The 23774-nt window shown below is 32.8% G+C and overlaps 1 protein-coding gene across 5 annotated transcripts in view; it reads right to left on the bottom strand.

Annotated features, from left to right (window-relative positions):
• Positions 1 to 23774, bottom strand: part of LOC114339183 (serine/threonine-protein phosphatase 2A regulatory subunit B'' subunit alpha-like) — a 364499-nt gene that overhangs the window by 43298 nt on the left and 297427 nt on the right. For all 5 annotated transcript variants that reach the window (XM_050655879.1, XM_050655881.1, XM_050655878.1 and 2 more), the window contains one exon: positions 5123 to 5263. In XM_050655879.1, the coding sequence (XP_050511836.1) occupies positions 5123 to 5263 (141 nt within the window). The remainder of the gene's footprint in view (positions 1 to 5122; positions 5264 to 23774) is intronic.

Raw genomic sequence — 23774 nt, 5'->3', positions numbered from 1 at the left:
CGATAGAATTTGACTTGAACGTTCAAATGCGGTAAGCAGAATTGCTATTTTATTTTTCAATCAAAAGTTATTTGGGTTCAAAAATTGCAAGTTTTGAAAACTATGCATCCTACGAAAAAACTTGTAAAAATATTTTTTGCTTAGAATGACCAAGAAAATACAAAAAAAATGTTTTGTTTTGAGAAAAATCGCTGTTATGTGATTCCTCAAGTTCTTATCGACATCCGGATCAACTGTTACTCAAAAAATTCGTGTTCTACGAGTCAAAATACATAAAAAGAACTTGGGTAAGTCCATCTGAATTAAGGAGGCCGTTGTACCCCCACTGGCGACAGGACTATATCATCTACATTGTATTGACTCTCGTCTGACGGAGAATTTTTTTGATATCGTTTTTTGTTTAATTGTTATATACAATAATAACATAAAATTTGGGCAAAAAAATAGAAAAAAATTTCAAGAATTTTTTTTTCTGCGTCAAAATTTTTAATCGACAAAATCCTCCGTCAGACGAGTGTCAGTACTATGTAGATGATAACCATATTTTGTTTTTTGTTTGAGATCACCCAGACGTGAGATTTCATGTACACCGTTTGGGCACCTAAAAAAAACGGACCTGCGCTTGAAGGAGTGCCACAACGGCAATTTTGAATATTTCGACTTTGACTGAAATTTTTTTTACAAATACTTGAAATAATAAAGCTGACGGTTTAATTTAATTTAATGTACGAGTTATATTTTGTTAGAAAAAAAAATCCGGAAAATCGGCCTGTTTTTTCCCTTGTCACAGTAGTCTTCCCCCTTAAAGCATACGAAATAAGTCGATGATATATGTCGGAAATTGAAATTTACTAAACACAACAGCTACTTACTGTCACTTGCTGTTGCGTTTAGTAAATTTCAATTTCCGACTTATCATCGACTTATTTCGTATGCTTTAAATGATGACGCACGGGTAAAGATTCCTGGACTCAACTGTAGCTGTGTACAATTTTCAGGTATTAAGTATATCGGGAGGGTGCATTATTAGTTCATCCTGGTCATTATGTATACCAATGTATACCAATTTTTTGTTGAAGATCCCAGCAATATCCTTAATTTTCTTGTGTACAGTGAAGCTGTCGCCAATATAGGTTTTCACATTCGGTGCAACATGCAGTCATCCAGATCTCATTCGCCGCTATAGTTCTATAATTTCCTTACGAATTTTGTTAGGTTAGCTGATCTTATACTGCTTGAGTTGTTCCATCATCTCTAATATTTCTTGGTAGATGTTTTATTTTAGAGAAGTGGTAGTTGTCACCGACTTATTCTTGGTGGTTGTTTTATTTTGGAAAAGAAAAGTGTTGTTCACATCATCAAATAATTTTCATACATTTTACTCTTCAACATCATCCGATCATCCATAGGTCCAGTCTTCTATATATGTTTCTCTTATCTCTATACATATATCTCTATATGTATTTTTGAGTTTTCTCATGTTTGTTAATGCCTTCTCATTCGTTCTTTTAGTTGTAGCGAAGCTCAGTTTTAATATTTGCACTTGCAGCTAAGGAATGTTGACAACCACAAACGCTCGACTTTTTGCTGGCGACTTCGACTTCAAACACAGTATTCGTAGAGCATCGTGCAACTGTATTCTCAGCATCAGAAAATAATGACGATGAAGATGACGATATAAAAAGGTACCTCGAAACGCCATGTCAACTATTTCTTCCTCTGACAACATTTACTCCGGCGGCGTCCGGCAGAAGTTCGACAACAAATAAAAATGCTAAATCCTCAGAAATCTCCTGGCTATGATTTGATAACAGGAGAATTACTTCAGAAGCTACCGAGAAAAGCAGTGGTGTTATTAACTGTAATATACAACAGAATACTACGTCTTCGTTACTTTCCAATACAATGGAAATTAGCCAAGACCTATGATTCCGAAACCTGGTAAACCCGCAACACAAGCAACTTCATATCGCCCTATAAGCCTACTCCCAATAATGTCGAAAGTGTTATAACGGCTACTATTACATAAAATCGAGCAAGTTGTCCCCATAAACGAAATTATACCACAACACAAATTCGGATTTAGACGTGAACACTCAACCATCCAACAATGCCATAGAATAGTAAATATAATTAAAACAACTCTTGAAGAGAAAAAGTTTTGCGCTGGAGTGTTTCTCGATATACAACAGGCATTTGATAGGGTATGGCATCAAGGTCTACTCTATAAACTGAAATTACACCTAACAAACCAACTATACTTTATTCTAAAATCGTATCTTACTGACCGATACTTCCAAGTCAAAATTGAAGACAACTTCTCAAATTACCACATAAATTACCACATCATCTAATGTTAGCATCACACAAAGTACAAAATCATTTAGACCAATTACAAAACGGGCTCAAGCGATGGAAAATAAATGTTAATGCCAGCAAATCAGTACAAATTACTTTTACAACCAGAAAATCTACATGTCCTCAAGTTTCTATAAATAATACACCGATTCCCATCAAACCAGTTGTCAAATACTTGGGATTGCATCTGGATGAAAAACTCATATGGAAAACGCACAAAAACTAAACGTAAACAATTAGACCTTAAACTAAAAAATATGAACTGGCTATTTAACAAGAGGTCTCAGTTATCTCTTGAAAATAAACTGCTTCTGTACAAAGCTATATACTTACAAAGCTATATTACTTACAAAGCTATATTACTTACAAAGCTATATACCAGTTTGGTCATACGGAATAGAACTATGGGGCTGCAGTAAACCTTCAAATACGAAGATACTCCAAACATTCCAGTCCAAAATACTCCGTATGATAAGTACAGCTCCATGGTACGTATCCAACCAGACACTTCACAATGATCTGGACATCCCACTAATCAAGGACTTAATAAAAAATCGTTCAAAATAAAATATAAAAATCGCACCACTGATCACACCAACGAATTGATAATTCACCCAACAACTTGCTGAAAGAAGACTAAAGAGAATGTGGCCAGACGACCTACCCCAATAATGCTTAGAGAACCGTCACTGGACCGTACCTAACTCATGTTAATTGACTTACATACCATTTACTTATTACTTTTTATATAGAGTAGATTGTAAAAATGCAGTGTATCAAATAAAAAAAGTGGTTCGTTTGTAAGCGGCCTAAAAGAATACGGTATAAAGAGCGTTTCAATCTTCTGCCATGAAAACTGTGCTATTATGCATTTCAAAATTGAGTATGTACAGTTGAGTCCGCGAGTCTTTACCCGTGCGTCATCATTTAAAGCATACGAAATAAGTCGGAAATTTACTTAACGCAACGGCAAATAGATATTATTCCGATCACGGGTTATTATAAAATTTGACGTTATCAAATAAATAGAATGTCAAATTTAAGTTTTGCTTTAAAATTTTGGTGCATCATTACAGCTACATTTGAAGTAGCTTAATAAATTATTTTATTATCATTGATTAATAAATAAATAAACAATTTATAAAAAAATTCAATAACATATTTTCTTTTTGTTATTTTATTCACTTTGGCGGAACCTTAAACACAAGCATTAAACTGTGTCAACAATGAGGTTAGCTTTGTACGTCGTCAAAATTTATCTTAAAATAACATAAACTTATCACAAAATTTCTAACTCCAATATAAAATTAGTTGTGAAAACAACTGTTTGTATACTATAAAAAAAACTTCAAAATGCAAAGACTCGACAAAATAACAATAACAGCAAAAAATTCAACAAACTGACAGCCACAAAAGTAAACAAACCAAAACGTCAGAAATTGTACTTAAAATATGTGAAGACATCCCCAATCGTCTTTCTTTGTACCTATCTCTTTTCAATACACTGAGTCTTAATCGTTCATAAAAATAACATGTGTTTTTACTTAAATAACAAGCGGCAGGTGGTTTGTCATTAATTTCATGCGTGCAAGAGAATGATGCTAAATAAAAGGTATTAACCCTTAAACGCCCAAGGGTGGGTAAAAAATGTCCACCTAATGCGTATTCCCTTGTAACATATTTATTATGTGTTTACAAATTTTTCAAAAATTATTTGTTGTTAAAGAGACAGCTTTTTATCGAATGTTAAGGGTCGTTTAAACACAGCGATAAATCAAACAACTTATCAAGGTCAATCGAGTTGTTGCAACTTATCATTGTGTGTAAACGGTGCATCGCACAACTTATCAAAGTTGGAGTTGGGTTGAAGGTGGTATCGCATTGAATCGCAGCGTCTAAACAGCGTTTCAACTTGTCATCACAACTAGTTGCTGTGACTTATCGTTGTGTTTAAACGACGCTTTAAATTGGTTCTACCGATATTTTTGAAAATAAAAGTAATATCTTGAGTTGAATATGGGTGGGCATAAAAAGTACACCCTTGGTAAAACTTGTTACTAAAGGTTTCTATATAATTTCTCGTTGGTAGGAACATAATCCATATAATTATTGACGAATAATTACATAATCGACATAATTATCCACCAATGAGGAGACTGAAAGAAGAATGTGAAGAAAATCGACAAATCTGAATTACTGGCTTGTACTGGTATGTTAATTTTGATGTACATTGTAATGTTGTAGGGTTTGTAAATTGATTATCTTAATATTTTAGAAGATGCTGTGTTTATTAAGCATAAGATTCTTAAGTTTATTCCATTTCCAACAACTCTCAATAAATATATTAGCTATTTTCAAGGTGGACATTTTTTACCCACCCTTGGGCGTACATGGAACCTAAAAAAGGTTGGGCGTTTAAGGGTTAATGACGCACGGGTAAAGACTCGCGGACTCAACTGTATATAAAGACAAACTGCAAATAAATCCAGAAATAAAATTTAAGTTGTAGATAATATCTTAATGTATTGTTGTAATGCATCCTTTTTGTTTCGTACTTCTATGAAAATAGGTATAATTTCTACATTGAACATTAGTGTTGAGAAACAAGATGAGATAATAAGACAAATCGGGTCACTTTTATGCCGACGCCAGCCCGTCTACATGTATATAAACTATGAGTACATACTTATATGTAATAACTTTTAGTTTTACATACATCTTTCGAATTTTTTTCTTCCTCTAATAAAAAAAATACGACACTTACCTTAGTTTTGATGATGTCCAAATGTCCCGGTGGAACTGGTTTGCCACTAGGAAAGTGAAACCTCGGTATGTTAACATTTCTATGCGCTCTGACATGCCTCTGAAGAGTAGTATGTTGAAGTGGTGGCTGTTTCGGTAAAGGCTGTGAACAACAAAGAACAACCATTATCACACCACCAAAAACACTGACGAAATCGAAATAATATCAATTGTTCAATAAAACAAGACCGAATTTGGTGAGTTTCGAACCGAGACTAAATAAAATATTGTGAAATTAATTAAAACACACGCAAAAGGTTAGTGATAAGAAGTTAAAAGTGCTGGCTATAAATGTTTCAAATCAAACGAATCAGGGTTTTATAAATAGTAACTCTCGTATTCACATTTTATCTTTGGAAAAGTGCATTTGAATGGATTTTATTAGTTTGAGGTCGGCAAGAGTAAAATAATCAGTGTTATACCAGTAACAATGCGGTATGATATTTAAACATTTATGTAAAATGCTTGAGTTTTCTTATTATTAATTGCCAATTAGCATTAAGTAGTATTTTATTACGTTCGGAATTATTCACCTCTAGTGAGCAGTTTTAAGTTAATACCATTCCCTTTCAACGCAAATTTAAATATTAAATTTAATATAACAACAAAAAGTCTTTGAGGAATAAAAATGGAATAAAGGGGACAGGGGGTTTCGGTAATCGAAGTTGAACAGGTTAGTACTAACTTAACCTGAAATGAAATGCAGGTATAAATAAGAAGAAATGAATAGGAATGTTGGGCTCAATTCCCTTTTCAAATTTGTGAACTCTTGTATCAAATATGTGAAATCTGATATCATATTTTTACTTACTGCCATTTTTGGTGTTTTCTACATACAATGATTGAACAACTCTTATCATTTTATATGGTGTATACCTTTTGAGATGTATCTCCTTTTAAGACTTTCCTATACATCTGACCTTGCGACTTTATCAAAAATGCTTTTCCCATATATAGAAAACCTAGGTATCTCTTTTGTCCTCTCGGAAGTCTTTTGTTGATTAACTCATTGATGATAAAAATATAATACTGTGTACATCTACCTGGTCTAAAACCACTTGAGATTCATCTAGTGGTGGTTATATTATACATATCAGTTTCTTTTCTATTTTTTCGTAACTGCTAAGCTGCTAAGCAGGGTAATTCCTCTATAATTATTGCAATTCTTATCGCCCTTTAAAGGCGACTATCATAACAAAAAGATGGACTATTTATGGAACCGATAAATACAGGCAATAAGAAAGAGTGTTCATAATAGGCCAGGAACCGAAGCTTTTCACCCCGCAATTTTTACAGAATGCATCTATTTGCTTGAAAATTCGAGAATAAGTAGTGGATAATCCAAGGATAAAAATCTATATGATAAAGAAAGGCGCTTTTACCATGGGGGTGGTTGCAACCCCATCTGGGGGATGGAAATTTTTTATTATATTTTGACCGCAAAAGTTGATAAAACATTCATTCTAAGCAAAAAATGTTCTATACATTTTTTGATAAAATTAATAGTTTTCGATTTATTCGCTATCGAAAGTGTTAGTTTTATATCGAAAAAATCAATGTTTTTCGATATACTCATTTACGATTCACTCAATTTTTGCCGTAGAAAAAATTTTTTCAACCTAAGTTCTTGAGAATTAAATAACCTACAATTTTATTTTGAAACATTTTTTCGTATCTTGGTATCTCTGATGCTAATCTTTCTATTCTGAAGAAAATGGCATTTTTACCAAACTACAAAAATTCGTTATTCGCTTTTAACTCCAGTTTTTTTAAATCTATCATTCTAAGCCAGTCAAACTTCTAGAATCTATTAATAATACATAAATAAATAAGAATGAATAAGGCCAATGACTAAAAACACCGCTAACTTACATTATTATGCTTCCAATTGGTTTCCCCCTTTTTGTTTTTCAAAAAAAATGTATTGCTTTTTAACCGTAACTTTTTTATTTTTTACTTTAGAAAGTTTGGTAAAAAAGAATTTTGTAGGTTTTTACAAGATCTATAAGTATATTAATATTATATCTTTTTAAAATCCTCAGTCGCAAAAAGAGGTGACTTTGATGAAAGGGTTGGTAAAGGTGGTTTTTGCATGTTACTACAAGTTTTAACAGTCAATAGCTCACTCAATTTTTGCCGTAGAAAAAATTTTTGCAAACCAAGTTCTTGGGAACTAAATAAGCTACAATTTCATATTGAAACATTTTTTCGTATATCTGATGCTAATATTGCTATTCTGAAGAAAAGGCCATTTTTTTCAAACTACAAAAATTCGTTATTCGCTTTTAAGTCCATTTTTTTAAAACTAATCATTCTAAGGGCCGGTACTTTATGTCTCCGTTAACAGCCGGTTAGTTAACCGGGGTTTAATCGGGACAGAAATATATGCATAACATAGACATAAACGCAATTATACTTATTATTATATTCATAAATAATTATAATAATAATTATAATTGCTTTTATTACAACGCAAGAGGCCCTATGAGGTACTTTTCTGTCCCGATTAAACCCCGGTTAGCTAACCGAGGTTTAACCGGGACATAAAGTACCGGCCCTAAGCCGGTCAAACTGCTAGAACCTATTAATAATACATAAATAAAAAAGACCAGGGATTAGGGTGGTGATTAGGGGGTAGCTTCCGAACACTTTTTCGCTGAAAAAAATAGGGACTGCTATTCTTTTCTTTATAAGTCACTTAATTATTGACCTAGAGACTTTTTTCTGGAGATAGATATTTTTAAATAAGTACTTTAAATTAGTTAGAACAAGTTGTCCTCGAAAAATACAAAGTTTTCCCGTCTTTTGACATTGAAACTACAAAATTTAGCACTTGACGAAGAAGAGCCGACATATAATGAAAGTATAGCTCGATTACTATGGGTCTTAAAGAAAATTTAAAAAAACAGTTTTGTTTATTTTTTCAAAAGGTACATTTTTGTTAAGTAAAGTTGTTTTGATAAAACGAAAACCTTTTATTTGGAGTTAGCAGAAAACTGATTAAAAACATTGATTTTTTCAATATAAAACTAACACTTTCGATAGCAAATAAATCGAAAACTGTCAATTTTATCAAAAAAAATGTATAGAACGTGTTTTGCTTAGAATGAATGTTTTTACCAAGTTTTGTAATTAAAATATAATAAAAAATTTCCACCCCCGAGATGGGGTGGCAACCAGCCCCATGATCCTTGGACTATCCACTACTTATTCTCAAATTTTCAAGCAAATCGATCCATTCTGTAAAAATTGCGAGGCTTTGTCCTGTTTTAAGCTTCATTACTTAGACTTAGGGCCGGTTGTTCGAACGCTAATCAACAATGATCACTATCAAATATTTAATTACTGTCACCAAAACTGTCAATGTCAACTTTTATTGGGTTGCTGAAAACATAATTGATTAAAATTATGAGATTAGTTAATCAATTAACATAACAATTATTAACATAATTGATTAAGTAATTTCATAATTGTAATCAATTATGTTTCAGCAGCCCAAACAAAGTTGACATTGACAGTTGGTGAAAGTAATTAAATATTTGATAATGATCATTGTTGATTAGCGTTCGAACAACCGGCCCTAAGACTATAAAGCCTAATACTATCCAATCTAATCATGGACAGTCAGATAAAGAGAGTCAATAAAGGAAGAAATTTACGGAAATAAAAGGCAGATATTGAGCACTGAGTTTAATAAATCTTGCCCAAGTATACTTTCGCCATCTAGAGGATCTTCAGGGGATTTCATCAAAAAAGGAAGGTATCCTTGAAAGTCATAAACATTTATCCAATTTGGGGTGGCAAAATTAACAAATAACATACACTAGACAAAGGACAAACAGACAAAAATTAATTGCCGGTACTACTTCTATGTCTGGTACATATTGAAGATGGAGGTACAATAAAGGAAGACGTTACATAATGGGGAATACTGAAATTAAAATTCTCTTGTTACGGAGACGATGCAATATTGATAGACCAAAATAAAGATATCCTTCAAAGACCACTTCACGGATTTAATACAAGAGCAAAAGGATTTAACATGATGATTTGAACTCACAAAATCTTCGTGCTACACAAAATATGTATTACTAAAAAACTAAATAATTCACTTTTCATATTTTTCATCTCTTCAATCTCTTTGTAGATTTTAAATAAGTGTATGACTGCATTCTAAGACTATATGAAGCCATGAATGAACTTAACATGTCGAATAACAAGATTTATAACATCGCAACCTTTCGGTTGTATTCAATATGTAGTTTCAACAATAATTCTTCTTCTTCTACGGCACTACAGACAGCCCAAATTGAGCCTTAACCTCCTTTATTTTTTGCCTCCACCCTTGTTTATCTGTGGCTGCTCTTCTCCATTCACGGACTCCCTAAAAGTGCTTGTGCGTCGCTGCTTCATGTGTCTTCCCTGCGCTTTCTTGGCGTTCCAACCGGTCTCTTTCTCTGCATTCTAGCGTTCAGTGCTCTTTTTGGTAGCCTATCGTCTTCCATTCTTATCACATGTCCGGCCCATTGCAATCTTTGTATTCTAATGAAGTCTGGCAGGGGTGTTTTCTTATAAAGTTGATAAAGCTCGTTCTTCTTCTTAGGGTGCCTGTCCGTTCCGAACGTTGGCGATCAATGAGGCTATGATGACTTGATGTTGGTTACTATACGGAATAGTTGTGTAGAGGTATTTCTATACCATGCGAACAGGTTAGCAAGTCAGGATATTCTTCTTCGTCCTGGGGCCCTTTTTCATAAAGCTCGTTGTTGTACCGAATTCTGAAGATTCCGTTTTGTCTTACAGGTCCTAGTATTCTGCTCAGTACTTTCCTTTCGAATGTGTCGAGTTTGTTTTTGGATGTTTCTTTCAGGACCCATGCTTCACTGCCATAGCATGCTCTTGGTCGAATTAAGGTTTTATAGATTCCCATCTTTGTATTTCTGTGGACACTTTTAGACCAAAATATATGGGAGAGGGCAAAATAAGCTCTGTTTGCCTGCTTTATTCTCTTCCGTATTTATCCATCTTCTGATGCGTCGGCATATATTTCTACTCCCAGGTATGTAAAATTTCCAACCGTTTCAATGCCATCTTCATGTATAATGTTTTGTGGGGCTATATTTCTTCTCGTCTGTATCATTATTATTTTTGTTTTTTGTGTAGTTTTAACAATAATATTGATTCGAAAGATATAGAAAGGCAACGATTCCAAATTTAATTTTTTTCCGATTTGCGGAAATCATGTATTCTTACATCATAATACACACCGAAACGTAACAGTTTTAACTTCCTCTATTAATGTTAATGACAAAACAATTAGTGAAATTTAATTGCTTTCTTATCTAACTCCCATAATAAGTTTTAACAATTCGATTAGTGAGGTATCTAATTGTCCTCTTTTGATATATTTCATATTGTCCTTTATATCAGTACTTTTTATTAGACAGGTGTCTGATTACTATTGCATGCAACAGCTTTGTTTTAAAATAATAATGTCTTTAGATCCTTTTCGTTTTCTTGTTTGGCATTTCCTGACAATTCTTCAAGATTAATTATGGACCATCCATTACGAAATTGTTATTTCCATTAATTTTATGTGTGCAGCTTTTGTGACGTACTTTATTACATTGCCTGTGTACATTTTTAAAATTCAGCAAGATTTACATTTAAATTACAGGAACTTTTTGTATTCGAGTTTTGTTTTACAATTTTGAGGGTATTTTATCTACATTATCTTCATTCAAAGGACATGGTCTTATTTTGCCAGCCAAGAAATGCCTTATTGTAGCAGGGCATCGTAGGTTATTTATACCATATCTGTAGCACGGCATCGCCACAATTCTTGTACATACTCGTAGAGCTCACTGCTTAGATTTTTTAAACAAACAAAGAATTAGAGCTATATAAGTAATCGGCAATAACACTAAGAAACTAAATACAAAGATGGCTAGAATACGTCTATGGATAGTATGGATAATGGCAGGATACCTAAAATGATCCGACTCAAAGCTCCAATTACAAAAAAAGAGGAGACCAAGAAAAACAACGATTAGACATTGCGCGGGAGGATCTAAGAAATTACAATGTCAAGAAATAGAAGGAGAACTCGTGTTTGAGCTCTTTGTTTTGCTTTAAGATTTTGGCCCTACTATGTTGTTTATTATGTTCCTATTGAAAGTATTTAGTCGAAGACGACCTAACTGCCAAACTTAAAAAATAATGGAAAATAAAAGAGTCTATGGACCCTGGTGGACTTCTGAAAAACTCAACAATAAATCTTGTCAATATGCTGACGTAACTTTTAAATAAATACTTAAACGGATATATATTATCTGAAAGCTGGAAGGAAGGATAAATTTCTCCGATCCATAAAAAATGGACAAGGCAGACTACAAGAACTGCCACTGCATATCAGATACCAGTACTATCAGTAGATTTTATGGAAAGGTTTTGAAAACCCTACTCGGAAAGAATACGAACCATTGGACCTGGAACATGAATAGAATTTCGAGTTGGACAATCTTGCATTGACCATACACCATACATACACTTTAACTCAACTAAATGAAAAAATAGTGGCTAGGGATAGACCAAATCATCTAATATTTGTGGACTTGACGATATCTTATGATACAATGCCCTTTGTAGATTATGGTAAGTACTGGAAAGTCCATTTATTAATATAACACTTGTGAAAGCAATACAAATATTCTGAAACGATCTTCACTAAAAAATAAAGACTAATAACTAGATATTCGAGAATTTTGTGGTAAATAAGATACTAAGGCAAGGCTGCAGTCTAATTCCAACACTATTCAAAATCTACTTGAATGAAGCACTGAAGAAATGGTGAAGATAATGTTCTGGAAAGGGTACGCACATCTCATAAGACCAGGAAGATCTACAGTAATCACAAAGCAACGAATACAAGAAAATTAAAGCCAAAGGCTATTTCAGCATGTTATGGGAAAATATGGAAAGAACTGGATGTACTGAAACAGAAATCGAAGAACAAAAATTACAAAAGAAAAAAATAATAGATGCACTGAACTCTAGTCTGAAAATACCTCTGAACAGAAAAATATACAGCTATATAACAGTATTTCTAAAAGCGTTGTAATTTATGGATGAGAAACCTGGCAACTTATTAAGACAACGGAACAAATACTCCTTGTTCTATAGATGGATTCTTGGTGCAGATCAGAATGTAAATCCAGAATGATAAACAGAATAACCACTACATAGACAGCAAAAACAGCTTATTTAGTATGGATATGTACGGAATCTGACAGCCTACTAAAATTAATATTAGACGGGCAACTACCTGAGCCAAAAAAACGAGGAAGAGCAAAAACAACATCCTGATGAGTCCAAAAAGCAATGTTAGAAAGAGACTCTACGACCAGGAGACTGGGCCGAGAGACGTGAATCGTGACCAGCGGTGTAATCGGGGGGATTGTGGGGGATATAACCCCTTCCATTGGGATGTACTTAAACTCAAATTGTCGGTATTCCAGGCCCCCCAGAAACCCTCCAGTAGTTGTAACCCCTCTTAGGATCATCCTGGTTACGCCCTTGATGGAGACTGGGAATTGGAAGGCACTTTACGGTATGAACAGGACAATATTAAAGGGTTAAGAGCAAGGACACACCAGGCGGCGCGCGACGAGTCGACGTCGAGGCAGCTTAAAACACATGGCGCGGTGTAACAGCGGCAGCTATGCTACGATTTAAAGTATTTGCATTTCGTTGCGGCCAAATTTAGTCGCGTGTTGGCTGTTGTACGATACGATGCTGTACGAATAAATGCATTTTTATTTATCTTAGATTAAAGAAAAAACGAAACGCAGATATTGGATACATCCTATCATAAAGGAACGAAAGTATAAGGAATTTTTTTACACACTATATAACGAAATTAATATAATAACGACCCAGAAAAGTTTTTTAATTTTACAAGAATGTCTAAAGAATATTTTCAGGAGTTATTATTAAAGAGCCATGTTCAAGAAATAACACCGTTATGAGGGAAAGCATATCACCTAAGAAAAACTATTTATAACTAAGAGACTGTCCATTCTATGGTACGCCACTGAGCAAATACAGGTGTTAAATTAATGCCCCTCTATTATACCCCATTAATTGGGAAACAGTGATGTTTCACAAATTAATATTAACAAAAAAAATATTCAAATTAAAGCCAAAGTACGTATCGAGAAAGACGAAAACCATAATATACAAAACCGTAATAAGAGCAACAGTCACCTACGGATGTGAGACATGGGTGCTAAATAAAACAGAAGAAGAAATGATAGAGAGTTGAGAACGCACTGAGAGCTATTTTCACGGGAAAGAATACAGATACAGACAGAAGACGGCTGGCATAGAAGCACCAATCAAGAATTAAGGATGCTTTACAAGAAATCAAGTATAACAAGATACACAAAGTCATAAAGAATCAGGTGGGCAGGCCATGTCGAGGGGGTGGATAAGGAAAGAATGTCAAAGATGGTACTGCTAAGAAGACCAGTTGGGACTAGGAGACGAGGTAGACCAAGAAAAAGACTCCAAGAAAGTTTCAGGAATATATAGTATCGATGGAAATTATACACTGGAAAGAGGAAAAATAGCGAAAAATAGGATATAGTGGAGAACCATAGTTCAGCAATGTTTACATAGACATCAAATAAAATTATATATACAGTTATTAGTATAAACTGTATTATATGTAAAATTGTAAATACAAGGCCTGTATAGCATAATAAATACAATAATAAATAAGGTAAGATAACTTTTTATTATGTATATTTATATTTATGGAGTCAATAATTTTATTTTTATTAAAGTCAATCCTTCTGACTAACTCAAGTCAAGTCAAACTAGCCAATGGTTACAGATTTGATTCTGTTTGACTGTGAAATTAGTTTCAAAGAGTTTGAAAAATTATTTATTTAGTAGATTACTTTTTTTTCAGATAGAAATGTACCTAATTAAGATGCCCTTTAAGCTATAAGATAAAAAAATAAAAAAATACAATGAGTCCCACATAAAATAATTTGATATGGGAGTAAAAAATTCAAGTAAAAATATAGTTCGAGTCTGTAATTTCCATCATTAAACAAGATTTGGCAACACTCACAACAAAATTCGCTAGAAAACAGCTCAAACGTCTGTGTTGTACCACGATACACGCATATAAAATATGCCGTCGAAGTGGTAAAACCGACTGGCGACATATGACATATGGATTCTAGGATGGGTCGCGGAAACGCCGATGCAACGAAAATTTTAAGAGCGCCTGGTGTGTGTCACTGCATCAAAGTATAGTAAGGGATGCGTCGCTTTCGACATCTCAGCGGGGGTTCAGTCGACGTACGCCGCCCCGTCTGTGTTAGCGCTTAGTTTTTCTTTCCCCTTTGCCGTAAATTGTGTCATATAAGATACTAAAATTTAAAAAAGAACCATTCAACTTCCCGAAAACGATAATCGAAACAATGTGCTAAAAGTTATAGGTAGTAAAGATCAGTACTAAAAATTTTAATGTATCTCGACCCTATTTCGAAATATGTATCGACGATCTATAAAAGTGAATGCTTTCGTAAAAAACATAAAACAAGAGAAGCCGCCGAGTCTCTCTCCGTAAACGTGATACTTCACATTAAAATAATTTATTTGCGTATCCTGGATGAATGCCAGATATTTTCGTTTGTGTATTATAGTGTAGAACACGAATCTTGTAAATAAACTGTGAATTCTCGGCTGAAACATCTTGGGAAACACCTATCGCGAAATGCCGTGGGCGAAATTCATATATTCTCGAGTGAATTTTTCGAAATTTCTTATTTAATAAATTGTAAAATATAAAATTTTGTTTGAAACGAATAATGGTGAATCATTTAAATATATTTTCACGGTTTCACGTCATGGGCATTCATAGCGAGCATGAGAGCACGAATCACCATCATAGCAGGCTCGAACATCCTCTGTGGATCTCGGCTTCCACTCCTGTCGATTCCAAGCAACTTCCCTCCATCTTATGACCCTTACAACCTTAAGGCCTTCTTTCACATCATCAATACATCTCCTAAGTGGTCGTCCTCTACTAATTTAAATATCTTAGATGGGATCCCAAAGTCTACCAAAGTACAGTTCTTTTAACACTATCAAGGGCTGCTTTGAAGTCGACGAAGCTATTTTGTGTAGGTATCTATAGCGATACGTTTTAATTACTATTTTTGCTAATTTTAATTTTTATAATTTTTTCTCAAAACGAAATAATATGGGCCATATATAAGTCACAGTTAATATACAAACCAGATGCTAAGAAAGACATGGTTTTACAAAACGAAATGCATCCCTAACCATATGTTTTTGGTGTGTTCAGTGTAACAAACTGAATTCCCCATAAATTAATTATCATATCAGACCATTATGTCAACAACTCACTTTGGACATGCAATCGTTTTTAAAACTGCAGAAATGTTTCTGTTTTTATACGCCAGATCTAAATAATTTATTGCCCATCTGGTCAGAGGGTAGAAATACAAACAGATTAGCGTCTGTGGCTTTTTTCCAGTCTCTTTACAGCATGCGAACAAGCCGCACTCTCGCTAACAATCGACCCACTTCGAGACCTAAGCAAAACACCTTTTTGTTACCAAAATAAATTAAGATTTTACTGTTCGTCGTTAACTTATTATTATTATTTTTTAATTAATTCCGTCAACTCACACCTACCGGAATATATCTATATTATATTCTAGTGACTTTTCTAAAATTTGCCTATGTGCTTGTATTTGGCGTATAGTTGATTTTCCGGCAGTAAATCCGCATTGGTAATATTGTCCAATACTATCCTTTGTAAAGAGTATACTTTCTAAAAAGTACGTTAACGAATATTTTATAAGCAGATAGGTTTATAATAACAGACTAATGGCTCTGTAGTTCTTGAAATCAAGTTCATCGCCCTTTTTATGCAGCGGGCATATTATTCCCATTTAGCCACTCCTCTGGTATCAATCCGTTCTATCAAGTCAATACAATCAGTTTATGGATACTTTCAAAAGATGCTTTAGTCGATCTCTGGGGCTATATTACTCTTAGTTGTTGGATGAATTTAAGGTTTTGATACTTCTTCTCTTGTTCATTCTTCAATGTGCACTTGATGAGGTATGTTTTCAGTTGATTTTCTATGTTGTCGTCTTCAGATTTACTTAAGATTTACTTGCTTTTTAATTCGAATTTAGTTCACACCCTCTGCTCATATTCGTAAATTTTGAATTGAAAAAGATTACGAGTAATTGAAAACATGCTCTATTGGCGTACATACTACCTGTATAGAGTTAAAAACCTTATTACTTCATATACGAACATATTTACCACCGCCACTGATTTTAAATGTATTTCAAATTCCTGAGGTTTTGTGGAAACAAAGTTTCAACGGGGATAAATATATCGCAAGTTATTATTGAATTTTTTACGCATCACTAAACATCCGTTAGATTATAGTCTGAATTATACCTGATAATATCTGAACAGGTATTCGATCTTTTGAAGCGATGTTAAAAATATTTTTATATTATGTAGGTACTGATAAAAAAATCAGTATATAAAAGAGAAAGTCTTGCAAAAGTACAAAAGAAAATAAAAGTGCCCTAGATTCTAAAAACTGAATAACTGTAGCATGTTTTTTTAATATTTTTAATTCTTCTTCTTTAGGATCCCTGTCCCTATTCAGACGTTAACCGTCATAATGTTAACAATTTCCTGAAACCATTCTCTATCGGCTGCTGCGCGAAATAATTCTTCTACTCTGGAACTACACCATTGTCTAATATTACGCAGCCAGCTTTCTTTCGACCAATCCATCTCTTTCACTTTTCCTTGTAGGTGTTATAAGGCGAAGTAGATGGTATTTAGGTCCTCTAACTATAGGGCCCAAGTATTTTGTTTTTTGAAGTTATACTTCTTTACGCGCGATGAGGGTGAATTTTTATATGTTAAAACCAGGCGCATACGCATCACCCAGGCGCATACGCATCACCCAGGCGCATACGCGCATTATAACTTTGTTCTGATTGGATGTTCAAATGACATGTCAAAAATTATCCAATATGGCAGCTGTAGGACAGCTGTGGTTTGGAGGAAAAGGTAAAGGTAAACAAATGTATAATATATTAGTTTTATTGTTGTGAGGACAGAAACAAAACAGTTTATAATATTGTAGTGACTTTTAAATAGTTTTTAAAAGCAACAGGTACGTAATAATTGTTAATGTATCATGGCTATAAACCTACCTGTTTGATCTGCCAAAATACATAGTATGTAATAATGTAATACTTTTATTTATGTAATTTGATTACCATCAATATTCACCTAATATATTGTTTATATGTTTTGTTGTATTTTTTTTTCAATTCTAAAGTCCACTTTACATCAACAATAATTGAATAAGAAATTGACAACAAGTTATTCAAGGTCAAATTTGGCTTATACAAAACACAATTCTACATCCAATTTTGCCGTGAATAAAAAGAAAATAAAGAAATTTGACAAAATAAAACATATCCAATTGTTCTATTTCATCAAATTCCTTAATTTTCTTTTACAAACCATACATTTTGTACTCGTCAAATTTGGCCTTGAATAACTTTGTCAATTTCTTGTTCAATTTATTGTTGATGTAAAGTGCACTTAAATCATTTCAATTCAAAATTAAAATAATTTGATCAATTTTCAAAATATCACAAGTTTAATGACGTTCTACACCTTCGGCAAAGAATTAAGGATTTGCATGAAATTTTAGTATGTTATAGTTTACTTCAAAAAACTAAGACTTGATTTTTTTAAAAATGTTTTACCGTGCCGTTTAATTACTATTAAGGGTCAAAGTTAAGTTTTAACATGGGCTCTTATGGGAATTCTTAAAAAGTTAATAACTTTTGACCCAAATTTACGATTTTTAATTATTTGTGCTTAAATTAAAGGTATTTTTGTAAGGAATAACATATTAAAAAATGAGGATTGTTTACCGTACCATTATTAAATAAAAGTGAAATTACTGTTTCGAAATTTAACAAAGTTGGTAGTAGTGAGATCAGCTGCACTCATAATTATATCCGAAACGTACGTGTCAATCACATGACCTCGGTGGTCTAGTTGTTGAGCGTTCGGTCAGAGTTCGAAACGTCCCGGGTTCCAATCCTCTACGATTAATTTTTTTTTTTAGTTGTTTTAATAAAAATTTTTTGAAAGTGGTAGATAAGAAAGTTAGTTTAATATTTAAATAGAATACAATTACTTCGGTAAAATGATATAATAGAAGTATAACTTCTTACGTGCGTACAAAGTACACACACATTCTTTTTTTTCTCTTTATGTTTATGAGCAGACAGTCTGAATTCATCATTCGAACAACATCTTCATTGGAAGTGAGCGAAACCCACGATATCTTTAAGATCCGTCGATAGCACCACGATTCGAATGCTTTTAATTTGTTTAGTTGTTTAGCATTGTGATTTTTAACGTCCATGTCTCACAACCATACAATAGGACAGACCACACATAACATTCCAGGACCTTCTTGCGAATATTCATCGACAGGTTTCTGTTACATAAAACTGGTTTCTAGGTCATAAAAGCCTTAGGTACGACGTGATATTTCGATCCTGGTTATTATCTCCTTATTAGAGTCACAATTTATATTTTAACGAGCTGCCAAGGTATTTCACTTGGTTTACCAGTTCTATCTCCTCTCCACTGCGAGAAAGCAGACCTTGATATATACCTATCTACATTAATCTTTCCAACTGCCATCCACTTTGTCTCTTAAATATTGATTTTAAGGCCTCTCCTAACTTGCTTTACTGACTGGAATTTACTAATATCTGGAGATTTTGTAAATTTTATGCAAGAATGGCTGTATTGTCAGCGTATCTGATATTTTTTAAACTTCTCCGCCTAGTCTTACTCCCTCTGTTCTTTCATCCAAGGTATCCTTAAAGATACAGAATACAGATTAAAAAGACCGGGTCACAAAACAAATCCTTGTCCAGCATCAAACTCCACGTTTGATGCGTAGTTTTTCAGTACGACTATTAGTGGAGTCAATGAAGGTTTTCACCTCCGATTTCGTTGAACCTCCATGGATTTTCATGAAAATTGGTAAGTATGTAGAGGATACATCAAGAATCAAAGGTGACATGGTGCCAACTTGCGCTTTTACCCTGGGGGGGGGGGGGATGCCACCCCTTCTCGGGGGTGGAAATTATTTTATTAAAAATAATACCAGTAATCGATAGAGGGACAAATTATAAGTAAAATTTGTTATATAAAGTTATTCCAATAAATCAATAGTTTTTGAGTTATTAAAGATCAAAAGTTTTGATTTTTCCTGAAAAAAATCCATGTTTTAAAGCAGTTTTTCATAAATAACTCAAAAACCATAAGTTTCTTTAAAAAAGTTGTTATTACCAAAATCGAAGATAATATAAAAATAAATAAGCTCCTTATTCGAAAAATCCTTTATTACATATACAAAGTGAGTTATATGCAATTGAATGTATATTTTTTTTCCGCGAGTACTCAAATCTTAGTATTCAAGCTTAAATAACAGGAAAACGATGCACTTTGTTAAATATAGATATTAAACATTTTAATAAAGTACTTAAAGGTAACTATCAAAAAGCTATATAAGAAGTCGATAGCATCAAAATTAAGCAAGTTATGATGGAAATAAGAGGACCCTTTCAGATTTTTTAGGGAAGAATGAAAAATGAAACATACGTCATTTCCACAAAAATTAAAATTTATAGTAACCCATTTAAAACTTTATTTATTTTAACATGAGCAATAACTTCAACAATTTTGACCGGTTTAGAATGCATATTTTTGAAAAAAAATACGATTAAAAAAAATTAGAATTTTTCAAATTTTCGTGAATTTCATTTTCTTTTGATAATAACTCCAAAAATACTCGATATACTTAAAAAATGGTAGAAAACAAAACTTTAGTTTTAACTTTATTTAAGCTTTTTCTTTTTTTAATATTTTTTACGACAAAAAATAACCGAGATAGAAACATTTAAAACCTAAATTTTACTGCGAGAACCATGTAACCGGGGCCATTTCACCTTGTATTTAAAAAAAATAAAGGATTTAGAAAATTATGTTTAATACAGTGTTATAGACCGTTTACCTAGCTCTGTAATGGTTTTTGGATAAATCTCATATTTCAAAAATTAACTGAGTTATTTTAAAAAAAACCAATAACATTTTCTTTAGCGGAGAAATTTAGTGGATAAAATTTTATAGCGGAGATTTTGTATGTATACAGGTTGTGGGAAGTCCAATTAGTCGTTTGTTGTAGGAGATACGAAAAAAGTTTATTTAGGTGAGATTGGGGCATAGATAATATCATAATTTAAATACATTTCCAAATATACAGGGCCACCCATATTGACAGGGTGAAACAAAATTATCTTTTGTTTAATGGAACACCCTGTATATTTTTACATTTTTGGATTCTCCTCTATGTTTTATTTCTTAAAATATCAGGTTTTGTGATGTTATACGAAGTAGTTTAAAAGATAATTACGTTTTTTTTTCAAATTTCATAGCAATATTCACCCCCTGTATAATTGTAGTGATTTGACATCAGAAAATCAATTTATGTTCAAGTGATTTTTAATATAGTCTATTATTGTTAAAAATTATTAATCTAGCAAAACGTTTAATTTTAGCTAATACAGGGTTGGTCGAAACTGAGTGTTTTCTCAAAGTTTGAGAGTATGAGTTCTCTCAAACGGAGCAGCCTGTAATGCCTGTAATGAGCATTATAATGAAATGCTATTGTATGGCACTTTATTATTTCCCACCCTGCCAATGAGAACTGAATTTATTTTTGAAATCCCTAACTTTATATCTTTAATTATTTTAAATTTGTAAACGATTAAAAAACAATCAAATTAAATTGAAATGAATAACCAGTGTATATCTTCCACATTTACTTCATATTTAACGTAGCCTGTACCATAACATGGCACAGATTATTATCCCTGTATAGCAACGATATACCATGAATGTGAATTCATACTTGAGAAATGTCCTATATCCAGTCTCACAAAAAAAAAGGGATTCTTCAAACATAATATATATGCAGACAAAATCAGCCAAAGTGATTTGCGATATCTAATTAAAGGCCGTACCAAGTTGGTTTTGTTGAATATGGCATGAAAGCACGACGATACTTTAGTGATAGGCGTATTTTTCGTAGTAGCTATAGTATGTTGTTTATATTATGTATTACCTATATTAAATTAGTTTTAGTATGTTTCGTTTATCTAAAAAAATGTAAAACAAACAAAAATTCTGTTTTTCTTGTAGTTGTTTTTTCGTATAGATATTGTTTTATATTGTAGTAAATTGAATTTAGTTTTAGTATGTTCCGTTTGTTTGTAGAATTATATTTAGATTTGCTTTAATTACTAAAATAAATAAATTTTCAATTATATTTTATGTATTTGTGGAAAAGGAAACCTAGCATTAGCGGCCACATTTCTATAACGGCCAATTGTTTTCTATTTTTAGTGGCCGTTATTGGCAGGTTTTATTGTACCAATAATATTTTATTAAATTATGAAATATTATTTAAATAAAAAATTTATAAACTTGATAAAAGAAAGTTTGCTTAGAATGTACTCCTCTATCTAATTATGGGGTTATTTTTAATAAAATAGTGTTCACCCATGAGAAGGGGTAACATCCACCCCCAGGATAAAAGCGCAAGTTGGTACCACATCATTTTTGTTTCTTGAAGTATCCTCTAACTACTTACCAATTTTCATGAAAATTGATGAAGGTTCAACGAAATCAGGGGTGAATACCTTCAGTGACTGCCTTTTTGGAAATATAAAAGAATAATTTTTTTCGTGATTGTCGATTTGCTAATTTTCTGATTTTTGGTTGCTATAAGGTTTGAAAAATTAATAAAAATTATAGATCATGCACATAAATGTAAAAAAATATTTATTTTACTTAATTAAACAAGATTGCTTGAGCCAGAATGCTGAAATCTGCATTTTTATCATTAAAAAAAAAGGTGGATTTCACCCCTAAAATGCAGAAAGCTCAACTTGGTGCCATATCACTTTAGTTTTTTGAGGTATCCTCTAACTAATCAACAATTTTCATAAAAATCGATGAAGGTTCAAAGAAATCGTGGGTGAAAACATTCAGTGACTACACTTTCAGAAATATAGAAGAATATGGTTTTCGTGATTTTCGACTTGTTAATTTTCGGATTTTTGGTTACTATAAGGTTTGAAAAATTAAAAAAAAATGTAATTCATGCACATAATTATAAAACAAATATTTATTTTTCTTAATTAAAGATTACTTGCGCCATAATGCGGAAATCTGCATTTTTTACAATTTAAAAAGTAGGGGTGTATTGCACCCCTAAAATGCAAAAGCGCAAGTTGATGCTATATAACTTTTATTGCTTGAGGTATCCTCTAACTACTTACCGATTTTCATGAAAATCTATGAAGGTTCAACGAAATAGGAAGTGAAAACTTACAGTGACTGCACTTTCAGAAATCTAAAAAATAATTTTTAAAAAAGGGGTGTATTTCACCCCTAAAATGCAAAAAGCGCAAGTTGGCACTATTTCACCTTTGTTCCTTGAGGTATCCTTTAATCACTCACCAATTTTTATGAAAATCGATGGAGGTTCAACGAAATCTGAGGTAATAACTCATATCCACCTTCATTGACTCCACTATATCTCGAATTTGGATAGAGGCTACTCGATTGTAGTATAGGTAGTTTAGCAGTCTTATATTATTATCGTAGTGATCAAGTTCTGCTGCCCACAGGCAATCGAAAAGTGTATCATGTTGTGCTCCGTCGAATGCCTTATCGGAGTAGATGAAACAAACACGTTATTTCGGAACGCATTTTTTAGTTAACTTACATTAATATGACAAGACTTAGTCTTCAGAGAATTTCCGCAGTGAAAATCGAAACGTCAAAACATATATAGAATGTAATTCTTATTAAAATCCATTCAGCTTTAATCCCATATAAAACAATATTTAATTATGTTCACTGTTACCAAGAAATGATATAATTTAGTGCTTTTTTATTAGATAATCTCTTAAAAAAAAGCTTAAATAATGAAAAGTTATGACTAACAGTGTAAAGCCTGTGGTCGATAAATTATTATAAAAAAATTAAGGCCTACACAACGCAATCCAAGATAAAATATCACCTACCGTAGTTTAATCCAAAAGAAAAGGATCAATTTATTAGACAATTTCCCACAAACAGTTTTAATCTTGTAGAAAGCTTGCGTTGAAGGTTTTTTACTCGTAAAAGTGAACCTTCTAAATTTACTCTAGGAAACACAATTTCTAAACGCAACGCAAAAGGGTGTATTTTTTCCTTCGTTAATAAAATAGAAAAGAGGAGGATTTAGAGCCACATACGTACCTACCAAGTAATAGCTATTTGTATAACAAGTGAGGAAAGTGCTACTTTTCCTCCCGAGAATGAAGTTTACTGCCCGACGCGTAGCGGAGGGCAGTAATCATTCAAGGGAGGAAAAGGCACTT

The sequence above is a fragment of the Diabrotica virgifera genome, chromosome 7 (genome assembly GCF_917563875.1).
Source record: "Diabrotica virgifera virgifera chromosome 7, PGI_DIABVI_V3a".
Taxonomy (NCBI): Eukaryota; Metazoa; Arthropoda; class Insecta; order Coleoptera; family Chrysomelidae; genus Diabrotica; species Diabrotica virgifera.
The sequence above is the reverse complement of the archived record's forward strand: the minus strand, read 5'-3'. Positions and strand labels throughout refer to the sequence as shown.